Here is a 22633-nt window from a genome sequence, read left to right on the forward strand (position 1 = left end):
ACACTATCACGGTTACCAAATAACCTTGTGACGAAACGCGCCGCTCTTCTTTGGATCTTCTCTATCTCCTCCGTCAACCCGATCTGGTACGGATCCCACACTGATGAGCAATACTCACGTATTGGTTGAACGAGTGTTTTTGTAAGCCACCTCCTTTGTTGATGGACTACATTTTCTAAGGACTCTCCCAATGAATCTCAACCTGGTACCCGCCTTACCAACAATTAATTTTATATGATCATTGCACTTCAAATCGTTCCGCACGCATACTCACAGATATTTTACAGAAGTAACTGCTACCAGTGTTTGTTCCGCTATCATATAATCATACAATAAAGGATCCTTCTTTCTATGTAATCGCAATACATTACATTTGTCTATGTTAAGGGTCAGTTGCCAATCCCTGCACCAAGTGCCTTTCCGCTGCAGATCTTCCTGCATTTTGCTACAATTTTCTAATGCTGCAATTTCTCTGTATACTACAGCATCATCCGCGAAAAGCCGCATGGAACTTCCGACACTATCTACTAGGTCATTTATATATATTGTCAAAAGCAATGGTCCCATAACACTCCCCTGTGGCACACCAGAGGTTACTTTAACGTCTGTAGACGTCTCTCCATTGATAACAACATGCTGTGTTCTGTTTGCTGAAAACTCTTCAATCCAGCCACACAGCTGGTCTGATACTCCGTAGGCTCTTACTTTGTTTATCAGGCGACAGTGTGGAACTGTATCGGACACCTTCCAGAAGTCAAGAAAAATAGCATCTACCTGGGAGCCTGTATCTAATATTTTCTGGGTCTCATGAACAAATAATGCGAGTTGGGTCTCTCACGATCGCTGTTTCTGGAATCCATGTTGATTCCTACATAGTAGATTCTGGGTTTCCAAAAACGACATGATACTCGAGCAAAAAACATGTTCTAAAATTCTACAACAGATCGACGTCAGAGATATAAGTCTATAGTTTTGCGCATCTGCTCGACGACCCTTCTTGAAGACTGGGACTACCTGCCCTCTTTTCCAATCATTTGGAACCTTCCGTTCCTCTAGAGACTTGCAGTACATGGCTGTTAGAAGGGGGGCAAGTTCTTTCGCGTACTCTGTGTAGAATCGGATTGGTATCCCGTCAGGTCCAGTGGACTTTCCTCTGTTGAGTGATTCCAGTTGCTTTTCTATTCCTTGGACACTTATTTCGATGTCAGCCATTTTTTCGTTTGTGCGAGGATTTAGAGAAGGAACTGCAGTGCGGTCTTCCTCTGTGAAACAGCTTTGGAAAAAGGTGTTTAGTATTTCAGCTTTACGCGTGTCATCCTCTGTTTCAATGCCATCATCATCCCGTAGTGTCTGGATATGCTGTTTCGAGCCACTTACTGATTTAACGTAAGACCAGAACTTCCTAGGATTTTCTGTCAAGTCGGTACATAGAATTTTACTTTCGAATTCACTGAATGCTTCACGCATAGCCCTCCTTACGCTAACTTTGGCATCGTTTAGCTTCTGTTTGTCTGAGAGGTTTTGACTGTGTTTGAACTTGGAGTGAAGCTCTCTTTGCTTTCGCAGTAGTTTCCTAACTTCGTTGTTGTACCACGGTGGGTTTTTCCCGTCCCTCACAGTTTTACTCAGCACGTACCTGTCTAAAACGCATTTTACGATTGCCTTGAACTTTTTCCATAAACACTCAACATTGTCAGTGTCGGAACAGAAATTTCCGTTTTGATCTGTTAGGTAGTCTGAAATCTGTCTTCTATTACTCTTGCTAAACCGATAAACCTTCCTCCCTTTTTTATATTCCTATTAACTTCCATATTCAAGGATGCTGCAACGGCCTTATGATCACTGATTCCCTGTTCTGCACATACAGAGTTGAAAAGTTCGGGTCTGTTTGTTATCAGTAGGTCCAAGATGTTATCTCCACGAGTCGGTTCTCTGTTTAATTGCTCGAGGTAATTTTCGGATAGTACACTCAGTATAATGTCACTCAATGCTCTGTCCGTACCACCCGTCCTAAACATCTGAGTGTCCTAGTCTATATCTGGTAAATTGAAATCTCCACCTAAGACTATAACACGCTGAGAAAATTTATGTGAAATGTATTCCAAATTTTCTCTCAGTTGTTCTGCCACTAATGCTGCTGAGTCAGGAGGTCGGTAAAAGGAGCCAATTATTAACCTAGCTCAGTTGTTGAGTGTAACCTCCACCCATAATAATTCACAGGAACTATCCACTTCTACTTCACTACAGGATAAACTACTATAACAGCGACGAACACTCCACCACCGGTTGCATGCAATCTATCCTTTCTAAACACCGTCTGTACCTTTGTAAAAATTTCGGCAGAATTTATCTCTGGCTTCAGCCAGCTTTCTGTACCTATAACGATTTCAGCTTGAAGTTCCGGTACTTTACCAACGCAGCTTCGACAGTTTACAGTTTACAATTACAATACCGATTGCTGCTTGGTCCCCGCATGTCCTGACTTTGCCCCGCACCCGTTAAGGCTGTTGCCCTTTCTGTACTTGCACAAGGCCATCTAACCTAAAAAGCTGCCCAGCCCGTGCCACACAACCCCTGCTACCCGTGTAGTGGACTCCTGACCTATCCAGCGGAATCCGAAACCCCACCATCCTATGGCGCAAGTCGAGGAATCTGCAGCCCACACGGTCGCAGAACCGTCTCAGCCTCTGATTCAGACCCTCCACTCGGCTTTGTACCAAAGGTCCGCAGTCAGTCCTGTCGACGATGCTGCAGATGGTGAGCTCTGCTTTCATCCCGCTAGTGAGACTGGCAGTCTTCACCAAATCAGATAGCCGCCGGAAGCCAGAGAGGATTTCCTCCTATCCATAGCGACACTCATCATTGGTGCCGACATGAGCGACCACCTGCAGATGGGTGCACCCTGTACCCTTCATGGCATCCGGAAGGACCCTTTCCACATCTGGAATGACTCCCCTTGGTATGCACACGGAGTGCACATTGGTTTTTTTCCCCTCTCTTGCTGCCACATTCCTAAGGGGCCCCATTACGCGCCTTACGTTGGAGCTCCCAACTACCAGAAAGCCCACCCTCTGCAACTGCCCGGATCTTGCAGACTGAGGGGCAACCTCTGGAACAGGACAAGCAGCCATGTCAGGCCGAAGATCAGTATCAGCCTGAGACAGAGCCTGAAACTGGTTCGTCAGACAAACTGGAGAGGCCTTCCGTTCAGCCCTCCGGAATGTCTTTCGCCCCCTGCCACACTTTGAGACAACCTCCCACTCTGCCACAGGTGAGGTTGGTTGGTTTGTGGGATTAAAGGGACCAGACTGCTACGGTCATCGGTCCATTGTTCCAAAACTTAAAAACTACCACACAGAGTAAAAAAAACGGATAATACAGACAACAGACAACACAGGACAAGAAAAATTCAGACAAAGAACAGACATAACAAATTAAAATCACACGGAGTGTGGCGATGGTTGGCCGACCATAGAATAAAAAAAGGAAAAGCCAACCACCGAGAACACATTAACAACTCAGTTTAAAACCATAGGCCAAAGGCCAGAATCAACACAAAACAATAAAATAAAACATAAACACTCATATTAAATGATAAAAAACCCCTGCTCGAATAAAACTTAAAACTAAACCAGTCATAGCAGGGTCATCAGTTACAAGGGCAGGGAGCGTATCAGGCAGCGCAAATGTCTGCCTGACCACAGCTAAAAGGGGGCAGGCCAGCAAAATGTGGGCCACTGTCAAAGCCGCCCCGCAGCGACACAGAGGAGGGTCCTCCCGACGCAGTAAGTAACTGTGTGTCAGCTGGGAGTGGCCAATGCGGAGTCTACAAAGGACGACTGAGTCCCTGCGGTTGGCTCGCATGGATGACCGCCACACAGTCGTCGTCTCCTTAATGGCACGGTGTTTATTGGGCATGATCCGATCGCACCATTCAGCGTCCCAAAGCGCAAAAACTTTTCGGCGGAGGACTGCTCGCAAATCCGTCTCTGGGAGGCCAACGTCCAGAGATGGTTTACTGATGGCCTCTTTCGCCAGGCGGTCAACATATTCATTGCCCGGGATACAGACATGAGCGGGGGTCCACACAAAGACCGCAGAGCGGCTGCAACGGGCAAGAGTATGCAGGGACTCCTGGATAGCCATCACCAGACGAGAACGAGGGAAACACTGGTCGAGAGCTCGTAAACTGCTCAGGGAATCGCTACAGATAACGGAGGACTCACCTGAGCAGGAGCGGATATACTCTAGGGCACGAAAGATGGCGACCAGCTCAGCAGTGTAAATGCTGCAGCCATCCGGCAAGGAACGTTGTTCGGAATGGTCCCCTAGAGTTAGTGCATAACCGACACGACCAGCAACCCTCGAACCGTCAGTGTATACAATGCCAGAGCCCTGATACAGGGCCAGGATGGAATAAAAGCGGCGGCGGAAGGCCTCTGGAGGGACTGAGTCCTTCGGGCCCTGTGCCAAGTCGAGCCGAAGGCAAGGGCGAGGAACACACCATGGAGGTGTACGCAAAGTGGCCCAGAAAGGAGGTGGAACAGTGAAAACCCTAAGCCTGGAGAGAAGCTCTCTGACGCGGACCGCGATCGTACAACCTGACCGGGGCCGACGTTCTGGCAGATGGACGACCGATTGCGGGAACAGAAGACGACAGTTGGGATGCCCGGGAAAGCTAAAACATGGACAGCATAAGCGGCCAGTAAACGTTGGCGCCGTAACCACAGGGGAGGGACACCTGCCTCCACTAGTATGCTGTCCACAGGGCTGGTCTGGAAGGCACCAGTGACAAGTCGTATTCCGCTGTGTAAGATTGGGTCCAGCACCCGCAACGCAGACGGGGATGCTGAGCCATAAGCCAGGCTCCCATAATCCAGACGAGACTGGATTAATGCCTGGTAGAGCCGTAACAGGGTAGATCGGTCGGCACCCCAGCTGGTGTGGCTCAAGCATCGCAGGGCATTTAGATGCCGCCAACATGCCTGTTTAAGCTGCCGAATATGAGGCAGCCAAGACAACCGGGCATCAAAAACTACACCCAAAAACCTGTGGGTCTCCACCACAGCAAAAAGTTCGCCGTCAAGAGAAAGCCGCGGCTCAGGATGGACTGTTTGGTGCCGGCAGAAATGGATAACGTGGGTCTTGGCAGCAGAAAACTGAAAACCATGCGCTACAGCCCAAGACTGCGCCTTGCGGAATGCGCCCTGTAGCAGATGTTCAGCAGCTGCAATGCCAATAGAGCTATAGTAAAGGCAAAAGTTGTCAGCATACAGGGAAGCGGAGACAGAACTTCCCACCACTGCAGCGAGACCGTTTATTGCAATTAAAAACAGGCAGACCCTGAGGACAGATCCCTGTGGTACCCCGTTCTCCTGGACTCAGGACGAACTATGGGAGGCTGCGATTTGGACGCGGAAGGTACGATACGACAGAAAATTGCGGATAAAGATCAGCAGAGGGCCCCGAAGACCCCATCCATGAAGCGTAGAAAGGATGTGATGACGCCATGTCGTATCGTACGCCTTCCGCATGTCGAAAAAGACAGCGACCAGGTGCTGACGGCGGGCAAAGGCAGTACGGATGGCCGACTCCAGACTCATCAGATTGTCTGTGGCGGAGCGGCCTTTACGGAACCCACCCTGAGACGGAGCCAGAAGGCCCTGTGACTCCAGTACCCAGTTCAACCGCCGGCTCACCATCCGTTCAAGCAACTTGCAAAGAACATTGGTGAGGCTAATGGGACGGTAGCTGTCCACCTCCAAAGGGTTCTTCCCAGGTTTCAGAATGGGGATAACAATACTTTCCCTCCATTGCGACGGAAACTCACCCTCGACCCAAATGCGGTTGTAAAGGTCGAGGAGCCATCGCTGGCAGTCCACTGAAAGGTGTTTCAGCATCTGACAGTGGATGCTATCTGGCCCAGGAGCGGTATCAGGACAAGCGGCGAGGGCACTGCGAAATTCCGACTCACTGAATGGAACACTGTAAGATTCAGGATGGTGGGTGCGAAAAGAAAGGCTCCGACGTTCCATCCGCTCTTTAATGGAAAGGAAGGCCAGTGGGTAATTGGAAGAAGCGGAACTCAGAGCAAAATGCTCTGCCAAGGTGTTGGCAATTTCGTTGGAGCCTGTACAAACTGCTCCATTCAGTGAGAGCGCAGGGACGCCGACAGGGGTCCGATAGCCATACAGGCGTCGGATCTTGGCCCAGCCCTGCGATGGAGAGACATGGAGGCCAATGGTGGACACATACCGTTCCCAGCACTCCTGCTTGCGTTGGCGGATAAGGCGGCGGGCCTGCGCACGCAGACGTTTGAAGGTAATGAGGTGTTCAATGCAGGGATGTCGCTTGTGACGCTGGAGCGCCCGCCGGCAATCTTTAATCGCTTCAGCGATCTCAGGCGACCACCAAGGCACAGTCCGCCGCCGAGGGGACCCAGAAGAACGGGGAATGGCAGATTCGGCGGCAGTAACGATGCCCGTGGTGACCGATTGAACCACCGCATCAATGCCATCATTAGAGAGAGGCTCAATAGCGGCAATGGAGGAAAATAAGTCCCAGTCAGCCTGATTCATTGCCCACCTGCGAGGGCGCCCCAAAGACTGACGCTGTGGCAGTGACAGAAAGATCGGAAAGTGGTCACTACCACACAGGTCGTCATGTACTCTCCATTGGACAGATGGTAAGAGGCTAGGGCTGCAGATCGAAAGGTCAATGGCGGAGTACGCGCCATGCGCCACACTGAATGCGTGAAGGAACCATCATTTAACAGCGAAAGATCGAGCTGTGCCAATAAACGCTCAATGGTGGCGCCTCGACCTGTCGCCACTGACCCACCCCACAGAGGGTTATGGGCGTTGAAGTCGCCCAGTAATAAGAAAGGTGGCGGTAATTGGGCTATCAGCGCAGCCAGGACATGCTGCACTGGCATCACCCTCCGGTGGAAGGTAAAGACTGCAGACGGTAACAGCCTGTGGCGTCCACACCCGAACAGCGACAGCCTCTAAAGCTGTTTGTAGAGGGATAGACTCGCTGTGAAGAGAGTTAAGGACATATATGCAGACGCCACCAGACACCCTTTCATAAGCTGCCCGGTTCTTATAATAATCCCGATAGCCACGGAGGGCGGGGGTTCGCATTGCTGGAAACCAAGTTTACTGAATAGCAATGCAGAAGAAAGGGTGAAGGCTGATAAGCTGTCGGAGCTCAGCTAGATGGTGGAAGAAACCGCTGCAGTTCCATTGGAGGATGATATTGTCCATGGCTGAAAAAGGCATGAAGGGACTGGGAAGGAAAATTACACCGCTGGGTCACCTGCTGCCTCCGATGGGGCACCTGGGCAAGTGCTAAGCGTCTGAGGGACTGGCGAGATGAAGGTCCTCAGCGGACGCAAGAATCTCCACCACATCCTCAGACGCAGAGCTTGTAGGTAGCGGTGGAGTAGGTGCCACCGCAGGTGCCTTGGTCTTACGGGTCTTCAGTGTCGTTATGTCTCGCTGTTCCTTTGGTTGCCGTTGCTGAGAGGGCTTATTGGAGTCAGTCTCCGGGACCGAAGACGATCGCGAAGCTCGACGACCAGCGACCTGTGGCTTCTTCAGCCACTGGCTGGTGTCTGCTGAGCCACTGGTAGGAACCTGGGAAGGGAGTGACCCAAGGGATCCCTTCCGAGCGAGAGAAGCCGAAGAAGACTTACGCTTCTCTGGCTTAGAAGTGGGGACCTGTGTCCCCGGTGGTTTAGTGGGTGCTGCTCCCAAGGTAGATGGTGTGGGAGCAACAGTGAGAGAAGGGGCCCCCATCGTCAAGGGGGCAGGTGAGGTCCTCTGACTCTGAGAGCTGACTGTTTGTGGTGCAGCTAAAGGAGCTGGAGCAGGAGTGACAGTTGAGGCATAAGATGCCATCATGCACATGGGATGTAGCCGTTCAAATTTCCGCTTAGCCTCACGGTAAGTCAGTCGGTCCAGGGTCTTAAATTCCATGATTTTGCGTTCTTTCTGTAAGATCCTACAGTCTGGCGAGCAAGGTGAATGAGGCTCTCCACAGTTGACACAGATGGGAGGCGGAGCACATGGAGTATCAGGATGAGATGGGCGTCCGCAATCTCGACATGTGAGGCTGGAAGTGCAGCGGGAAGACATATGGTCAAACTTCCAGCACTTAAAGCACAGCATTGGGGGAGGGATATAGGGCTTGACGTCACAACGGTAGACCATCACCTTGACCTTCTCCGGTAATGTATCACCCTTGAAGGCCAAGATGAAGGCACCGGTAGCAACCTGATTGTCCCTCGGACCCCGATGAACGCGCCGGACAAAATGAACACCTCTACGCTCCAAGTTAGCGCGCAGCTCGTCATCAGACTGCAAAAGTAGGTACCTATGGAAAATAACACCCTGGATCATATTTAAACTCTTATTTGGTGTGATGGTAACGTTAACATCCCCCAACTTGTCACAAGCAAGTAGCCTGAGTGACTGGGCGGAGGATGCCGTTTTCATCAAAACTGACCCAGAGCGCATTTTGGACAAGCCCTCCACCTCCCCAACTTGTCCTCTAAATGCTCTACAAAGAACTGAGGCTTCACGAATACAAAGGATTCCCCATCAGCTCTGTTACAGACGAGATACCTGGGCGAATACATGTCACTGTCATTCATTGCCTTTCGTTCCTCCCACGGTGTGGCCAGGGAGGGGAATGATTTGGGGGTCATAAACGTTACCTTTAAAATGAGCCCTCGAACGCTTAGAGACTACTGGCGGCTGGCCACCAGCGAGAGACGATGTACCACACTTCATTGCGGGTCATCCGCCCTGATGCCACCTACTCCGACCAAGGGCCCGCCCCACGGGCGCCACCCAGCCACAGCAAAGGCCACTTGGCAGGATGGCCATTGCCGGGAGTCCCGATGCCCCAGGGAGATGAGCATCTACTCCTTGCCATACGTGGGGAGTTAACGGCACAGGCATCAGTAGAGCGATCCCTGTGTTGTCAGGGGGCTACAACCAGCAGGGTACATGGCGGCCCCACCACAACGGACTGGCTACCGTGCGGGATGTTAGGTAACATGTGGTCCATGGTCGCCGTCAGTGCAGAAAGAGGCACTGCACAGTGCAAGGTGTAATCTGCACGCAGGAACGTAGTCATGCCCAAGAGATGGAGAGCGGGCAGGACTGCAATTCAACGGTGAATAAGCTGGTGAAAGGTCTGATCGCAAGATGGACAGAATGCACCAAGTAAGGCGCCCTTCCCCAATCGGCTCGCTCTTCGGAAAATTTTGAGAGATGGAGGTCAAACCCAACAGGGGACCATCACATAAGGCCGAAAAGTTTGAGACTCCTTTTAGTCGCCTCTTACGACAGGCAGGAATACCACGGGCCTATTCTAACCCCCGAACCCGCAGGGGGTCACACGTGAGGGATCAGCCTCAATGCGGGCAGTATCCCGGGCAACCACACTCTTAGTCCGATCGGGGGATGGGTGGGACGAGCTGGCCGTCCCCGACAAACCCCCATCCGGACCCCCACAGTGATGCCCATTGGCAACAGCCTCAAGCTGTGTGACCGAAGCCAACACTGCCTGAAGCTGAGAGCGAAGGGATGCCAACTCAGCCTGCATCCGAACACAGCAGTTGCAGTACCTATCCATGCTAAAAACTGTTGTGCAAAGAACGTCTGAATTAATCTACAGAGAGCGCAAACAAATGGACACAAAATTTAAATGGTTATTAAAATACAAGATTGCCTATTAAATGCAGTAATGCTGCTACTTGCGCACTGCTGACCCACTGCTCGGCGGCGGAAGGAGACTATGCGATTTTACACTATTCAGGTACTAAAACGCGATGCTACAACTCTCAAATACTATAATACGCCCGAAATTTATGAATTAAACAATGCAAGTACCAAAAACACGCAAAGAAATTAAGAATTAAACTATGTAACAAATGAGAGAGCTAGGAGTATACGACTTGCTGCTGCAGCTGCTTATCCAACGGCGGCAGGGAGCACACTGACTGTGACCAACCGACACTGGCCGTTCAAAACAAAAACAGAAGACAGACGACTACGCGAATTTACACTATTCAGGTACTAAAATGCGATGCTACAACTCTCAAATACTATAATACGCCCGAAATTTATGAATTAAACAATGCAAGTACCAAAAACACGCAAAGAAATTAAGAATTAAACTATGTAACAAATGAGTGAGCTAGGAGTATACGACTTGCTGCTGCAGCTGCTTATCCAATGGTGGCAGGGAGCACAGTGGGCATTAAACATTAATTTTATACCATTAAAACGCTATTTTTAATAATTTGCAATTTTTCCATCCCCTTCAACATGGAAACTATTAGCTCTAGAGAAAATACAAGGAGGATCTCAGTTGTACAAAATTTTATGCTGTTTAATTTTGTACTGGGAAAAATTTTCGATACAAGCTGTGGTTTTCGAGTTAATTTATGAGGAACATAAGAAAGTTACCTTTAAATGCTCCTGCAACCCAACTCTCTCACCCCATGGGTGGGGATTTTCAGTATGTTGTTCATGAGACTTTACCTACCAATGAGCAAAAATTTGCAACTACATGAATTTTTCCCCTAATTTTCCTTCATTGACTGGACTATAAGTGTTCCATCAGACACCCAAAGAAGCCTCCTGACTGGCCACTGCAGGTAGCATTCAGGGAACATTACAAGGAAAACAGCGCCAGAGCTATTATGGAATACATATGAAACGCCCAACAGAGAGCAGAAAACAGAGCCTGCGAGAGAGCTGTCTCGCATGCCAACAAATACGCTTACAGCGAACCTTACACCATGTGAGACAGGCTTTAGCAGAAGCTAGACAAGATTCTGTAATCTCCACAAATGTACCTGGCAAACTGCTTAATCTAATGAAAGTTATGAGGTTATAAACAAAAAAGAAGTGTAATCTAATGTTCAAGAGAAAGCTCTTCTATAACCAACGTAGGACTTTGTTGAACATTGTTTCTGCAATGTAACAGCATAGCAAGCCAACAGTTAATTGTCACATGTGAAACTAGGCAGAGAGATCACATCAATGTGTACAGTGATTGTCAGTGGCATACTTTGACACCAAAAAGTATGACATTGGGTCAATAGAATGTTGCCACATGACTACCTACAGCCATTAACTACACAATCCATACACAATCACAGTGGGTTAATAAAGGAAGAACCCACACGTGCCCACCTACATCCATTACACCACCAACCAGGCTTGTTCGCTCACTAGCTTTGGAACTGTCTGAGCACAATAGTCTCTTCAGGAGTTAAAAAAGCTGTGAAAGACACTCTTAGGCCAGTGCTCCCTCCCTCTCAGCTTTTTTAACTCCTCAAGAGAATATTGTGCTCAGCTTGTTACAAAATTGACACTGAGAAACCATACGAGTAATGATTTAATTAATTCCTGTGATCTAAATGTCTTACATCAACACAGTAAATTTCAGTTTCAAAATGCTACTCCTGTCAATCTATTGCAGTTTTCACGAACTAGAGTGCATAATAAAAAGAACCACAAAAATCATATTTATGGCAGTGAAAAGTATCAATAACACAGTCTGTTCAATTCTTTGCATTAACACACTAGTTAAAGTTATATGTAACGCTTTCAAACTGACATTGAAAGAGCTGGGCTACAAAAGCTATAGGAGTACATAAATAGATACAAACAAACTGCAATTTAACAGTACCAGTAAAGAACACATGTTATGTGAAGCAAAATAAGGGTTTAATTTGCATGCAACACATAAAAACATCTGCTAATTACCAAATCAACATTAAGAGAAAACAGTACTATCCAATAACTATTTCTGCACAATAAAGTTTTCATGGTGAAGAGTGACTTTATGTTAATTACCTGTAACAATTAAGCTCATTTGTTCCCAGAAGTTTGAAAATACTTTCAGAGTTTTTATTTTTAGACTCGGTAACTTTCTTACATAATAATAAATGAAAAAATGTTAATAGTGTTACAACAGTCTCTTGACCCAGCTTCCTCTAAATTTTTTTATACTATCAACAAAGTGGTTATATGTGGAAAATTTAGTCAGTAGAAGTGACTAGTGATAATCACACTGATAAAAATTCAGTATACTCTTTTAGAGCCACAGAGGGGAAAATCTGAATATTACAAATGAAAACTAAGGTCACCAAAATAAAATCTCTACAGCCATGGAAGACCAACTCACTGCTTAAGATTCTGAATAACCTTCAACATCAATACCTTTCCGGATTTTCTCTGCACAAGCTCTAAAAGCCATGACAACTCAGTAAGTGCTTACACACAAATTTGAGTCTGACTACATATTTCCCTGTTATTGCTGCATTATATTTTTTTATTCTTGGCTGCAATCATTATTCAATATTATGGAGAGTAAATTTTTATACAACACAAAATTTCAGGAACACTGATGAAATTATTAAGTGTGAACAATAGGCTACATGATTTTACTCCAGTTATAGCAAATACGACCGATTTAAAATTTAGAGCTTCAGGAAGCTTCATCCATGGCAAAGAATGATTGTTACTGGTTTCAGGGACATCTGAATGAATGAATGAGATAACCAGCAACTACAGCCACATACAAAAGTGTCTTCTCATAGTGACAAACCATATTAAATTTCTATTCGGGCATTACTTTTGAAGATGATGATAAATTCAATGATGAGAGACATTTTGAAGTAGTCACAAAAACTGCTAATGAGCAGCTTCTTTTCCCTCTATCCTCAACAAGTAGTTACCACAATGAAAGGATACTTGATGCACGGACAAATATACCAATGCAAGAAACTATTTTTATAGGGTAAAATGGATCCACCTCTGGAAAGAAAGAGAAAGTGGGAGAAGGGGCAAATGAGAGAGATTCACACATTCAGAGATGAACCTGTGGTGAACCAGAAGTATTTCTTCCCTTGCATGTCCCAAATAATGACACCATTTTTCTACCTAAACTGGCTTTATCTGTAATATTTCTGCAATTTAAAAATTTCATACACATTTTCAGTTAAAGTATTTATACTTGCTATATTATTGTTATAACAACTCTTCCTAAAAAATAAACCATGGAGTTTACATTTACCTTTCGTTCTAGAGATCCTGTCTCCTCTTTATCACGCTGATCAGTACGGGCTCTATCAGAATCGCCATCCACTTCCGACTGTTTTTTCTCCTCTTTGCTACCATGTTTCCCATCTTTTCCATCATCATCCATTGTACTTTCATCGTCACTGAATGCCAGTTTCTGACTGCAATATTATTTTTGCACAATATGAGTTTACCATCCAACAGGATAAGTAGAGTTACATTGAGAATGTCATTACACACATATGAAGATAGATGTATGAGGTTCCTACATAAAAAAGCATTACAACTTACTATTACAGCAAAAACATAAAAAACCACATCTCACTTGTAATCAATATCATCGTGTGCCGCCCAACCCGCATCACGAGCAATATCATCCATTTTGCTGAAATCCTCTTCCTTTATTATTGGTCTAGTAATCACCTCATCATCAACACTTGACGTCGAACGTGTTGAAGGTGACATGAATCTACAAAATTAATTTTTAAAAATAAAATATTGCATCTAGTGTTACTGAAAGTCATTATAATACATAGTACACCAACATAAATTCTTTAATAAACGTCACTTACTCTGGACGTCCTCAGTAGGAACATTACTACTGACCTGTAAACAAAACAGAGAGAGGAGAGAGGGGGAGAGAGGGGGAAAAGAGAGAGGGGGGGAAAAGAGAGAGGGGGGGGAAAAGAGAGAGGGGGGGGAAAAGAGAGAGGGGGGGGAAAAGAGAGAGGGGGGAAAAGAGAGAGGGGGGAAAAGAGAGAGGGGGGAAAAGAGAGAGGGGGGAAAAGAGAGAGGGGGGAAAAGAGAGAGGGGGGGAAAAGAGAGAGGGGGGGAAAAGAGAGAGGGGGAGAGAGGGGGGGAAAAGAGAGAGGGGGGAGAGAGGGGGGGGAGAGAGGGGGGAGAGAGGGGGGAGAGAGGGGGGGAGAGAGGGGAGAGAGGGGGGGGGAGAGAGGGGGGGAAAGAGAGGGGGGGAAAGAGAGGGGGGGAAAGAGAGGGGGGGAAAGAGAGGGGGGGAAAGAGAGGGGGGGAAAGAGAGGGGGGGAAAGAGAGGGGGGGAAAGAGAGGGGGGGAAAGAGAGGGGGGAAGAGAGGGGGGGAAAGAGAGGGGGGGAAAGAGAGGGGGGGAAAGAGAGGGGGGAAAGAGAGGGGGGAAAGAGAGGGGGGAAAGAGAGGGGGGAAAGAGAGGGGGGAAAGAGAGGGGGGAAAGAGAGGGGGGGAGAGAGGGGGGGAGAGGGGGGGAGAGAGAGGGGGGGAGAGAGAGGGGGGGAGAGAGAGGGGGGGGGAGAGAGGGGGGAGAGAGGGGGGGAGAGAGAGGGGGGGAGAGAGAGGGGGGGAGAGAGAGGGGGGAGAGAGAGGGGGGAGAGAGAGGGGGGAGAGAGAGGGGGGAGAGAGAGGGGGGAGAGAGAGGGGGGAGAGAGAGGGGGGAGAGAGAGGGGGGAGAGAGAGGGGGGAGAGAGAGGGGGGAGAGAGAGGGGGGAGAGAGAGGGGGGAGAGAGAGGGGGGAGAGAGAGGGGGGAGAGAGAGGGGGGGAGAGAGGGGGGAGAGAGAGGGGGGAGAGAGAGGGGGGAGAGAGAGGGGGGAGAGAGAGGGGGGAGAGAGAGGGGGGAGAGAGAGGGGGGAGAGAGAGGGGGGAGAGAGAGGGGGGAGAGAGAGGGGGGAGAGAGAGGGGGGAGAGAGAGGGGGGGGGAGAGAGGGGGGGAGAGAGGGGGGGGAGAGAGAGGGGGGAGAGAGGGGGGAGAGAGGGGGGAGAGAGGGGGGAGAGAGGGGGGAGAGAGGGGGGAGAGAGGGGGGAGAGAGGGGGGAGAGAGGGGGGAGAGAGGGGGGAGAGAGGGGGGAGAGAGGGGCACAGGTGCTTGCACCTTAGTTTCACACATATTGAACACCAGTCTTAAATTCCACTTTTAGTAAATACAGGTTATTCTTACCTAGAATCTGAAGGAAGCATGAAATGTGGCCGCTGTAAATTTGGTCTGAAGCCCGAGAAATTACCTCGGAACAACTGGAAAATAATATTTAAAGTTGTTATTGAACTTAAACAGAAAGAAGACTATTTCAAGCATCAGAAACAACTATACTATACTAATAGCAATAAAATCTAAGTATCTTCCTTACTCACATTTTCAAAATATTCATATTAAGTATCTTTGTGTTATATACCAATTTCACTCCATAGTAGTTTAATGAAGTCCAACTCGAATTATCTGGATGACTCAGGACAGGATGCAATTGGATAAATCATGTAAACAGGTCATTTCTTATATACAAAAAATGTGTATACATACTATTCTAATACAAATTTAATGATTGCAAAACAATGTTGTTTAGATTTTGTATAGTACTGTACTTACATGCAGTGTCAATTCTTGAACAGATCTGTCAGTCAGTCATTTTGCTGTCTTCAATCATTTTCATGCAGCCAATCCTCACATCCGGTTGATGGTGAGCAGCTGTATTTTGTAACACTCAGACTGCCGCTCCATCCATGCTATGGCAATGTCAAGACACGCAAACGCCTCAGCAGCTGAGGGTCCCACATCCAGTTCAGTGACAACGTCATCCTCCTGGTATCAGTTTCTTCTCTCACACTTCCAATGATTTCCTTGTCACTGAAAATTTGGAAGCCTGGGTCCTAAGAACCGGAAGCAAGCCGATCACCTATATTCTCTGCACTGCAATCTGAACATCCATGAATTTTCAAAAGTATCAAAAAGATGTCCTCAAGTGATATTTTGTCCTCTGCCACTTCTCTTTCTTCCTCTTCCTTTCCATGTCTTTTCTTTCCATCTTTCTGTACCTCATCTTCAATCGAAATGCCTTTCAATTTATTCCAAGCTCTTTTTAATGTTGTCTACTTCAAATTCCATGCTTCTGCCATCATATAAGAGCAGTCTTTTAAATTCAATTTTTGGCAATGAGGCACACTGCCTTCTTCATTTCCATCTTCTATCAAAAGCTTCCTCAACAGATGTCTTCTATAAAGTTGGTCCACTGGCTGCAGCAAATGCTGTCACATTTGGTAGCATGAAGACTGTTTTGAAACCTCCGTTTTCTTTACCTGGAAGGCTTTCTGATGGGAGGGTGGGTGCATTGTCCAGAATTACCACCACCATAATTGTCCTCTTGTATTTTTGTATTTTTTTTACTTCAAGTCTCAAAATTGAATCTTACCACTCACAAAACAAAGTAGCAGTCATCCAGGACTTTTGCTGATTCTTGTAAATTATGCAATTTTTTTTAACATTTTTTGAAGGCCCAAAGTTTTTTTTGAGTTTCCTGTCAACAGAAGAGGCATTTTGTGGATTCCTGTAGAGTTAGTACAGTAACATAGTCTTTACTACCCTTATGGCACAGAGAACTAATTTCTCTTTTAAACACTAAAGTTGTTTCAGGCAAAGCCTTCATAAAAGGCCTTTCTCAACTGTGCTGTATAAATATTCCGGGCCATAGGATTCTGCTTCAATTTTGAGTTTTTCAACAAAATTTTCTGCAAATTTTGGTCTCCTGATAGTTTTCTCCACTTAAATCCAACTCATGAATACCATGTCTTGGCTTGAAATTCTGTAGCCAGCTATTACTCACTTTAAATGAAGACAAACTGTCAACTTTCTCAGTTAAACGTTTTGCTTTTTCACACACAATCGGCCCTGGAGAGGATTTCCCAACACTCGCTGCCACAAAAACCGCTTGTATATGGGCTCTTCCCCCTAGTATTCTTCTGTTTCCATCACTTTTCTTGTCAAACTCCCATCTTCATTCTCAAGGGCAAACACACAGTTTAAATTGAAGGACTTTTAATGTCTGACACTGCTGACATCCCCACACTTAAAATCTTAGTTAACTGCCTACCACTAATGTCTGCCTAATTGTTCAAGGACTTATTTTGTCTGATAACGATAAGACAATGTGTTTCCCATTAGAAGATATATGTCGCACAGTAAATTAAAACACATGCACAAAACAAAAGACAGGGAAGACAGAATGTATAGCAAGAAATCGGTGTATAAGTTACAGTCACAATAGGCACCACACAAACAACAATGCATATACTTCAATGTGGGTACTGTACCAATTGTTCACTGGAAGAAATTGATAATCTGAACAAAAGAAATTTGCTCCAACAGAGTTAGCCTGAAGATGAAACTCACGAAAGATGGGTTCAGAGGTCTGAAGGTTGCCATGTGCAGTGGCATGACACCACCTCCAGCAGGTGTGCTTCCTCCTGAGCCTCCAGGGCCTCCCGGGGCCAAGCCCCCACCCAGGGCAGCACAGGGGCCCAAGCTGCTCCTTGGCATCCCATCCTCCATCCCTGCAAGAGAATCGCTTAAGTATGTACACTTGAAACATGAGAAAACCAGGTACAGATTTTGGATTTTTTTGGAACACAGTACGACAGAGAAAAAAATTCAAGCATTTTGCTGATGACCCAGGCTGGTTCAACCTTGCTATTCTTTACTTCAACCATTGCTCCAATTACAGTTCAACATTGCCTCGTATCAACTGAACCAATTCCTGCACCTCTGTTCAGTATGTTCTGCATTAGACAGTTTTTCTAGTTGACTCAAAACTGTGTATCTTCATTCCTTACCTGATCAATCCATCTCATCTTCCAGTCTTCTGTGTCATCACATTTCAAAAGACATCTATTTTATTTCTGTCTTTTTCATTGCTCATATTTCGCACCTACACAGCGTTATGTTCCAGATAATGCTTTCCGGGAAACTTTTTCTGTCTTGAAGGTCTATTTTGGGGTATTACTAGTTGTTCTTTTTATAGAAACTCTTTTTTGCCTTATGCATTTCTTGCTAAACATCTCTCCTACATCTTCCATCTATTCCATTGCCCAGATAGCGAAGTTCCAGTGTGAGGCAAAAATGTAGTTTATAAAGTGACATAGCACAGATAAACATGCTGTTAAGTGTCTCTGTTATCATCAGATGGGTTCTGGGAATCCCATGTTGTAGTCCTAAAGCACATGCAAAATTTTTGTGCACATAAAATCCTGTTTCAGGTGTGAAATTAGTTGTGTACTATTTCAAATCACGTAAGTAAACTGTCAAAATTTTACTGACCCATAAAGTCCTTCTCATATGAGTGAAACACACTAAAAATGGTGGATATGCTCCTGTTTAATTTGTAAGACTGACTGAAAAGTGGGGGTACCAGCTACCTCATTCTACCTTCCTCAGTACCTTTACAAATTTTCCCAAAGATTTGGGCTTATGAACATGTTCACGCTTTTTTATGCTCAGAGTGAAGGAGACATTGCTAGTGGGGAGGGATAAAGAGAAGGAGAAAGTGGAAAGTGGAAGTGGGTGAGAGCCAGTGATAATGAGAGACAGAGTCTGTGACAATGATAATAGTAGAGAGAGAGAGAGAGAGAGAGAGAGAGAGAGAGAGAGAGAGAGCGCGAGCAGTAGTGGGAAGGAAAAATGAGATAGCAGCAGTAAGAGACAGGGACAGTGAGAGGCGACAGTATTAATAGGACAGAACGAAGGAGATTGACACTGTGAGACAACAAGAGATAATAACAATGAGTTGAGCTGAATGAGTGAGAATGGGCAACTCTATGGACATGAGCAACTTACAGTTATGGACTAGAGGGTGCGAGCGAGTTACAGATAATGGAGCTTGTGGGAGTGATAGGTGAGCTGCACATTAAAAAGAATGAGTATGTTCACACACCAAAATTTTTCAGAAAATATAAAATGAGCTGAGGAAGGTACAATGAGGTAGTTGGTATGCCACTTTCCAGTCAAAGTCTCTTAAACAGGAGCATTTTTCTGCTGGTACTTTCCTAACTCACTTTCTCAAAGTTTTGCTGCACAATTTGTCACATGTAACATCATGTCTGAGCAATAAACCAGAAGTAACTACATATTTTAGTTGGGCTATCTGTGTGCATGAGAGACCTTTGTCTCTAGTAACAAACTCTGCAATTCCCTGAAGTAATGGCACAGTTTCTACAATCTGATCTCCACCTATAACCCAAAACCTAAACCCTATTGCCATTATTACCTCTATTCCTGAACAGAACACTGTCTTATAAGACGTGTTTCACATTTCTACTACTACTACTACTACTACTACTACTAATAATAATAATAATAATAATAATATGTACAATGTTTTGAAAACAAACTGCCTAAGAGCCTGACAACACTAGATGATGCAATTAAGAAATTAAACAACTTTTGATATGATTTTTGGTATGAATTAAAGAAGTGACTGCTGCAATCACACAACACACTGCAGCTCACCTTTTCCTGTTCTCCCTTGTCACTTTATAAACACTGCATGGCACGGCAGAATTGAGAGAACCGAAGGGAAAACAGAATGTAGTCTGCATATCTTCAGTTCAGACAACTACAGATTTTGACCTGGATGGATAACTGCGGAGTTAAACTGAAGGTGGGTCAGCCCCTTTAGATGACAAAGCATAAAATTTCTCCCTTTTCTAATGCAGAATGTCAGTGGGTTTCAGAATTCAGAAATGCCTCATTTTATGGCATACACTACACACATAAAATGGTGTAAAATCAGATTTATTTGCCATGCAGAAGAGTTCAATGTTCAGATTTGTCTAAGAGATCACAAATAATCGCCAGCTTCTGCTGAATCTCAAGTTTATGCAATCAACTGGCATGCTTTGACCTACTCGCAACATTTACTATGACATCTGATCATGTGATCCACACGAGATCTGCACTTGCGGAAAATTATCAACTGCAAACTATGTCCTACCTATTGGTAACAAGAATAAGTAGTAAATTACTGACTTTTCTAGCAGTTTACTGTAACTTGATAATATTAGGAACTGGTTTTCAGTTACCGAACTATTTTCTTAACGCAGAGTTTTTTGGAATTGAATCTCAGTAACATTGTTAGTTTATTGCAATTTCATCTTGCAATTTCACCAAGACTGACTGAAATATTTCGTAACACTTTCACAGCTTTCACACTGCTTCGGATTTTCCTACAGTGCTACTGATGTCTGTACACGTCCTGAATTGCAAACCCTTCCCTGCTGTGGACAAGTTACTGCCATATCTTCCTGAATAAGAAAGGTTTCGAATATTTATCATTCGAGGTATGTGCCTGTTTGCATGCTATCATTTGCAAATAATTCGTTTTGATATCTTGAACTGTTTATTAACTATGATGAATGTTTTGACTAAATGATTCGTGATGCGCAGGTACAGAAATCGGCATGGCGCACACGAACATCCACGTGATATTAAAATCAAGAATTTGAGAAAGTAAGATACTGTTCTGGCCTCAATTTTCAATAAAATTTCAATACCTCTTCCGCACTTCCCACACTGCAGTGTATGAGCTGAAATCAACCATTTGCAAAGTTTATAAAATGTTTTTTACCTCTGCAAAGTCTTTTAAAATTTTGTGCAATGTTTTATGTAATTTTATGCAGTGCAGTAACTATGACACATAATGGAACAAAAATGCAGAGCTATATTGAGCAAAGATATCAGACTCTAAAATGTGCAAAAACCAATTTTTTCACTAAATAATTTTCTTAAAATTGGATGTCAAGTATTTCATAGCAGCCAGAACACCATCACTCAGCATGGGGAGCAGTATACCCATACCAAAGCCAAGCCCAGCACGGAATACAGAGCACTTCTGTAGCACTGAAAGTGTTAATAGTGGGTTCATTAATATGAGTTTTTATAGTATGTTTCAGTCCACAAACTTTTAATTTATTTTTAATATTGTACATATTTGTGATTACAGCTACCACTGTTTCAGTTGTTTGTTTATAAAACTCCACACAGTGGTTAACAGCAAACTTACACTTTACGAGACATATACAGTTAAAAAAGATAAAATGCAGAGATTAAGTTAGTTAAGATCACATTAGGTATTTCCCATCCTTTCACATATTCACACATGCACTCGCCAAAGTGTAAAAACCTGACAACTGTTACTACAGTCTATCTGAAGACGTACTATTAAAAAACAACTACCAAATCAGAAAAGAGACACAGACATAAAACAGGGAGTTCAGAAATAGTAGTTGACGGATCACTTGGATAATAACTGAAAGACAATGTCCCTCCATACGCAGTAAAATTTTCTAGCTAACATTTTATGTAAAAGGTCACAGACAACAAAAAATCTTAAGACAATGTATCATGTTTATCCCATTGTCACATCTATCTCCTCATTGTATAATTAGTATGCCAGAAGCATTGCAACATGGTGGGTCTTCATGTCTGAGAAGAAAGACACACATCAGGGGACTGGGACCCATTCGAAGATGTATAAGTACATTACATGAAATCCAGTTGGTTGGAAGGGTCCCTTATATTGATAGCAAATTGTTATTCAACACATCAAGCCACTCTTCCTTCCATTTAATTGTTATGCACACAGATGCATAGTGCAGTGCATCACATTGAGTAGCACACATACCTCCTTGGTTGCGTTATCAGCTAACTCAATACCACAAATTCACAAACAGGGTACAATCAGAAAATAGTAGGACTGATTTTATTACAAATAATTTATTTTACGTATCAGTACAAACACTTAAGTCTTCGAAGTAGGACCCTTGGGCTATGATACACCAAGTATAACGTCCGTCTGCCAATCCATGAACACCTTCTGTTAGTCACTGGTCGCAATGCTGTTCAGAGTCTGTTACAGACGCTTGGACATCTTCGATGGGTCAAAAAAACATTGTCTCTTCATGTCCAATTTCAGATGAGCGAAAAGAAAGAAGTCCGGCAGAGCCATGTCTGGGATGTAGGCGGGATGAGGCAATATGGCAACACCATACTGAGCCAGCTGGTCCCACACGAACAGCATGGTATGGCATGTCGCATTGTTGTTGTGGAGCTTCCAGGAATGGGTGAGGTTTGGTAACATGCAGCCGACTCATTTTCACAGCCCCTACAGCACTCCCACATGAAAGTGTGCATTTGCAGTTTGCCCAGGGGGTATGAACTCCTTGTGGATGACGCCACAATGATTAAAAAAAACCAGCAGCACGGTTTTTAAGGACCAGAACCAAGATTTTCACCTTGGTCTTGCTCATCCAGGGCTTTTTTTTAACAAGGAGACTTTCTTTTGTACCACTCTGAACCTTGGCATTTTGTCTCCAGGTTGTACTGTAAACACCAGATTTCATCTCCGTTAACTACAGTATTGAGAAAATTTGGGTCTCTTTGAACACAGTTCAGAATTTCTATTGAAATTTGTATGCAATTCACTTTTTGTTCACCAGTCAAGAATCTTGGCACAAACTTCGCGCAAATTTTCCTCATCGCCAAATCGTCTGTTATGATGGTTTGAGTGGTTCATAAGAAAGGCTTAACTGCTCACATATCAGACAAATCAATAACTCTATGATCAGAGTCCAGAACACTTTTATCACATTTTTGTCGACCTTTGATGTTGAGGGTGAGCAGCTCATGGGTTACACGTGATGAGTTCTCCCCCCTCCAGGAACAACCTGTGCCACTAAAAATAGCAGCTCATAAAGGCTTGCTTGAACATATCGAAGGTTTC

The 22633-nt window shown here is 45.1% G+C and overlaps 1 protein-coding gene across 2 annotated transcripts in view; it reads right to left on the minus strand.

Moving 5' to 3' along the window:
* Nucleotides 1-22633, minus strand: part of LOC124721518 (protein PRRC2C-like) — a 244063-nt gene that overhangs the window by 168095 nt on the left and 53335 nt on the right. For both annotated transcript variants that reach the window (XM_047246536.1, XM_047246535.1), the window contains exons 7-10: nt 17251-17411; nt 15031-15104; nt 13432-13575; nt 13102-13267 (exon numbers count right to left, since the gene is read on the minus strand). In XM_047246536.1, coding sequence (XP_047102492.1) covers nt 13102-13267; nt 13432-13575; nt 15031-15104; nt 17251-17411 — 545 coding nt within the window. The remainder of the gene's footprint in view (nt 1-13101; nt 13268-13431; nt 13576-15030; nt 15105-17250; nt 17412-22633) is intronic.

Source organism: Schistocerca piceifrons, chromosome X, assembly GCF_021461385.2.
Source record: "Schistocerca piceifrons isolate TAMUIC-IGC-003096 chromosome X, iqSchPice1.1, whole genome shotgun sequence".
NCBI lineage: Eukaryota > Metazoa > Arthropoda > Insecta > Orthoptera > Acrididae > Schistocerca > Schistocerca piceifrons.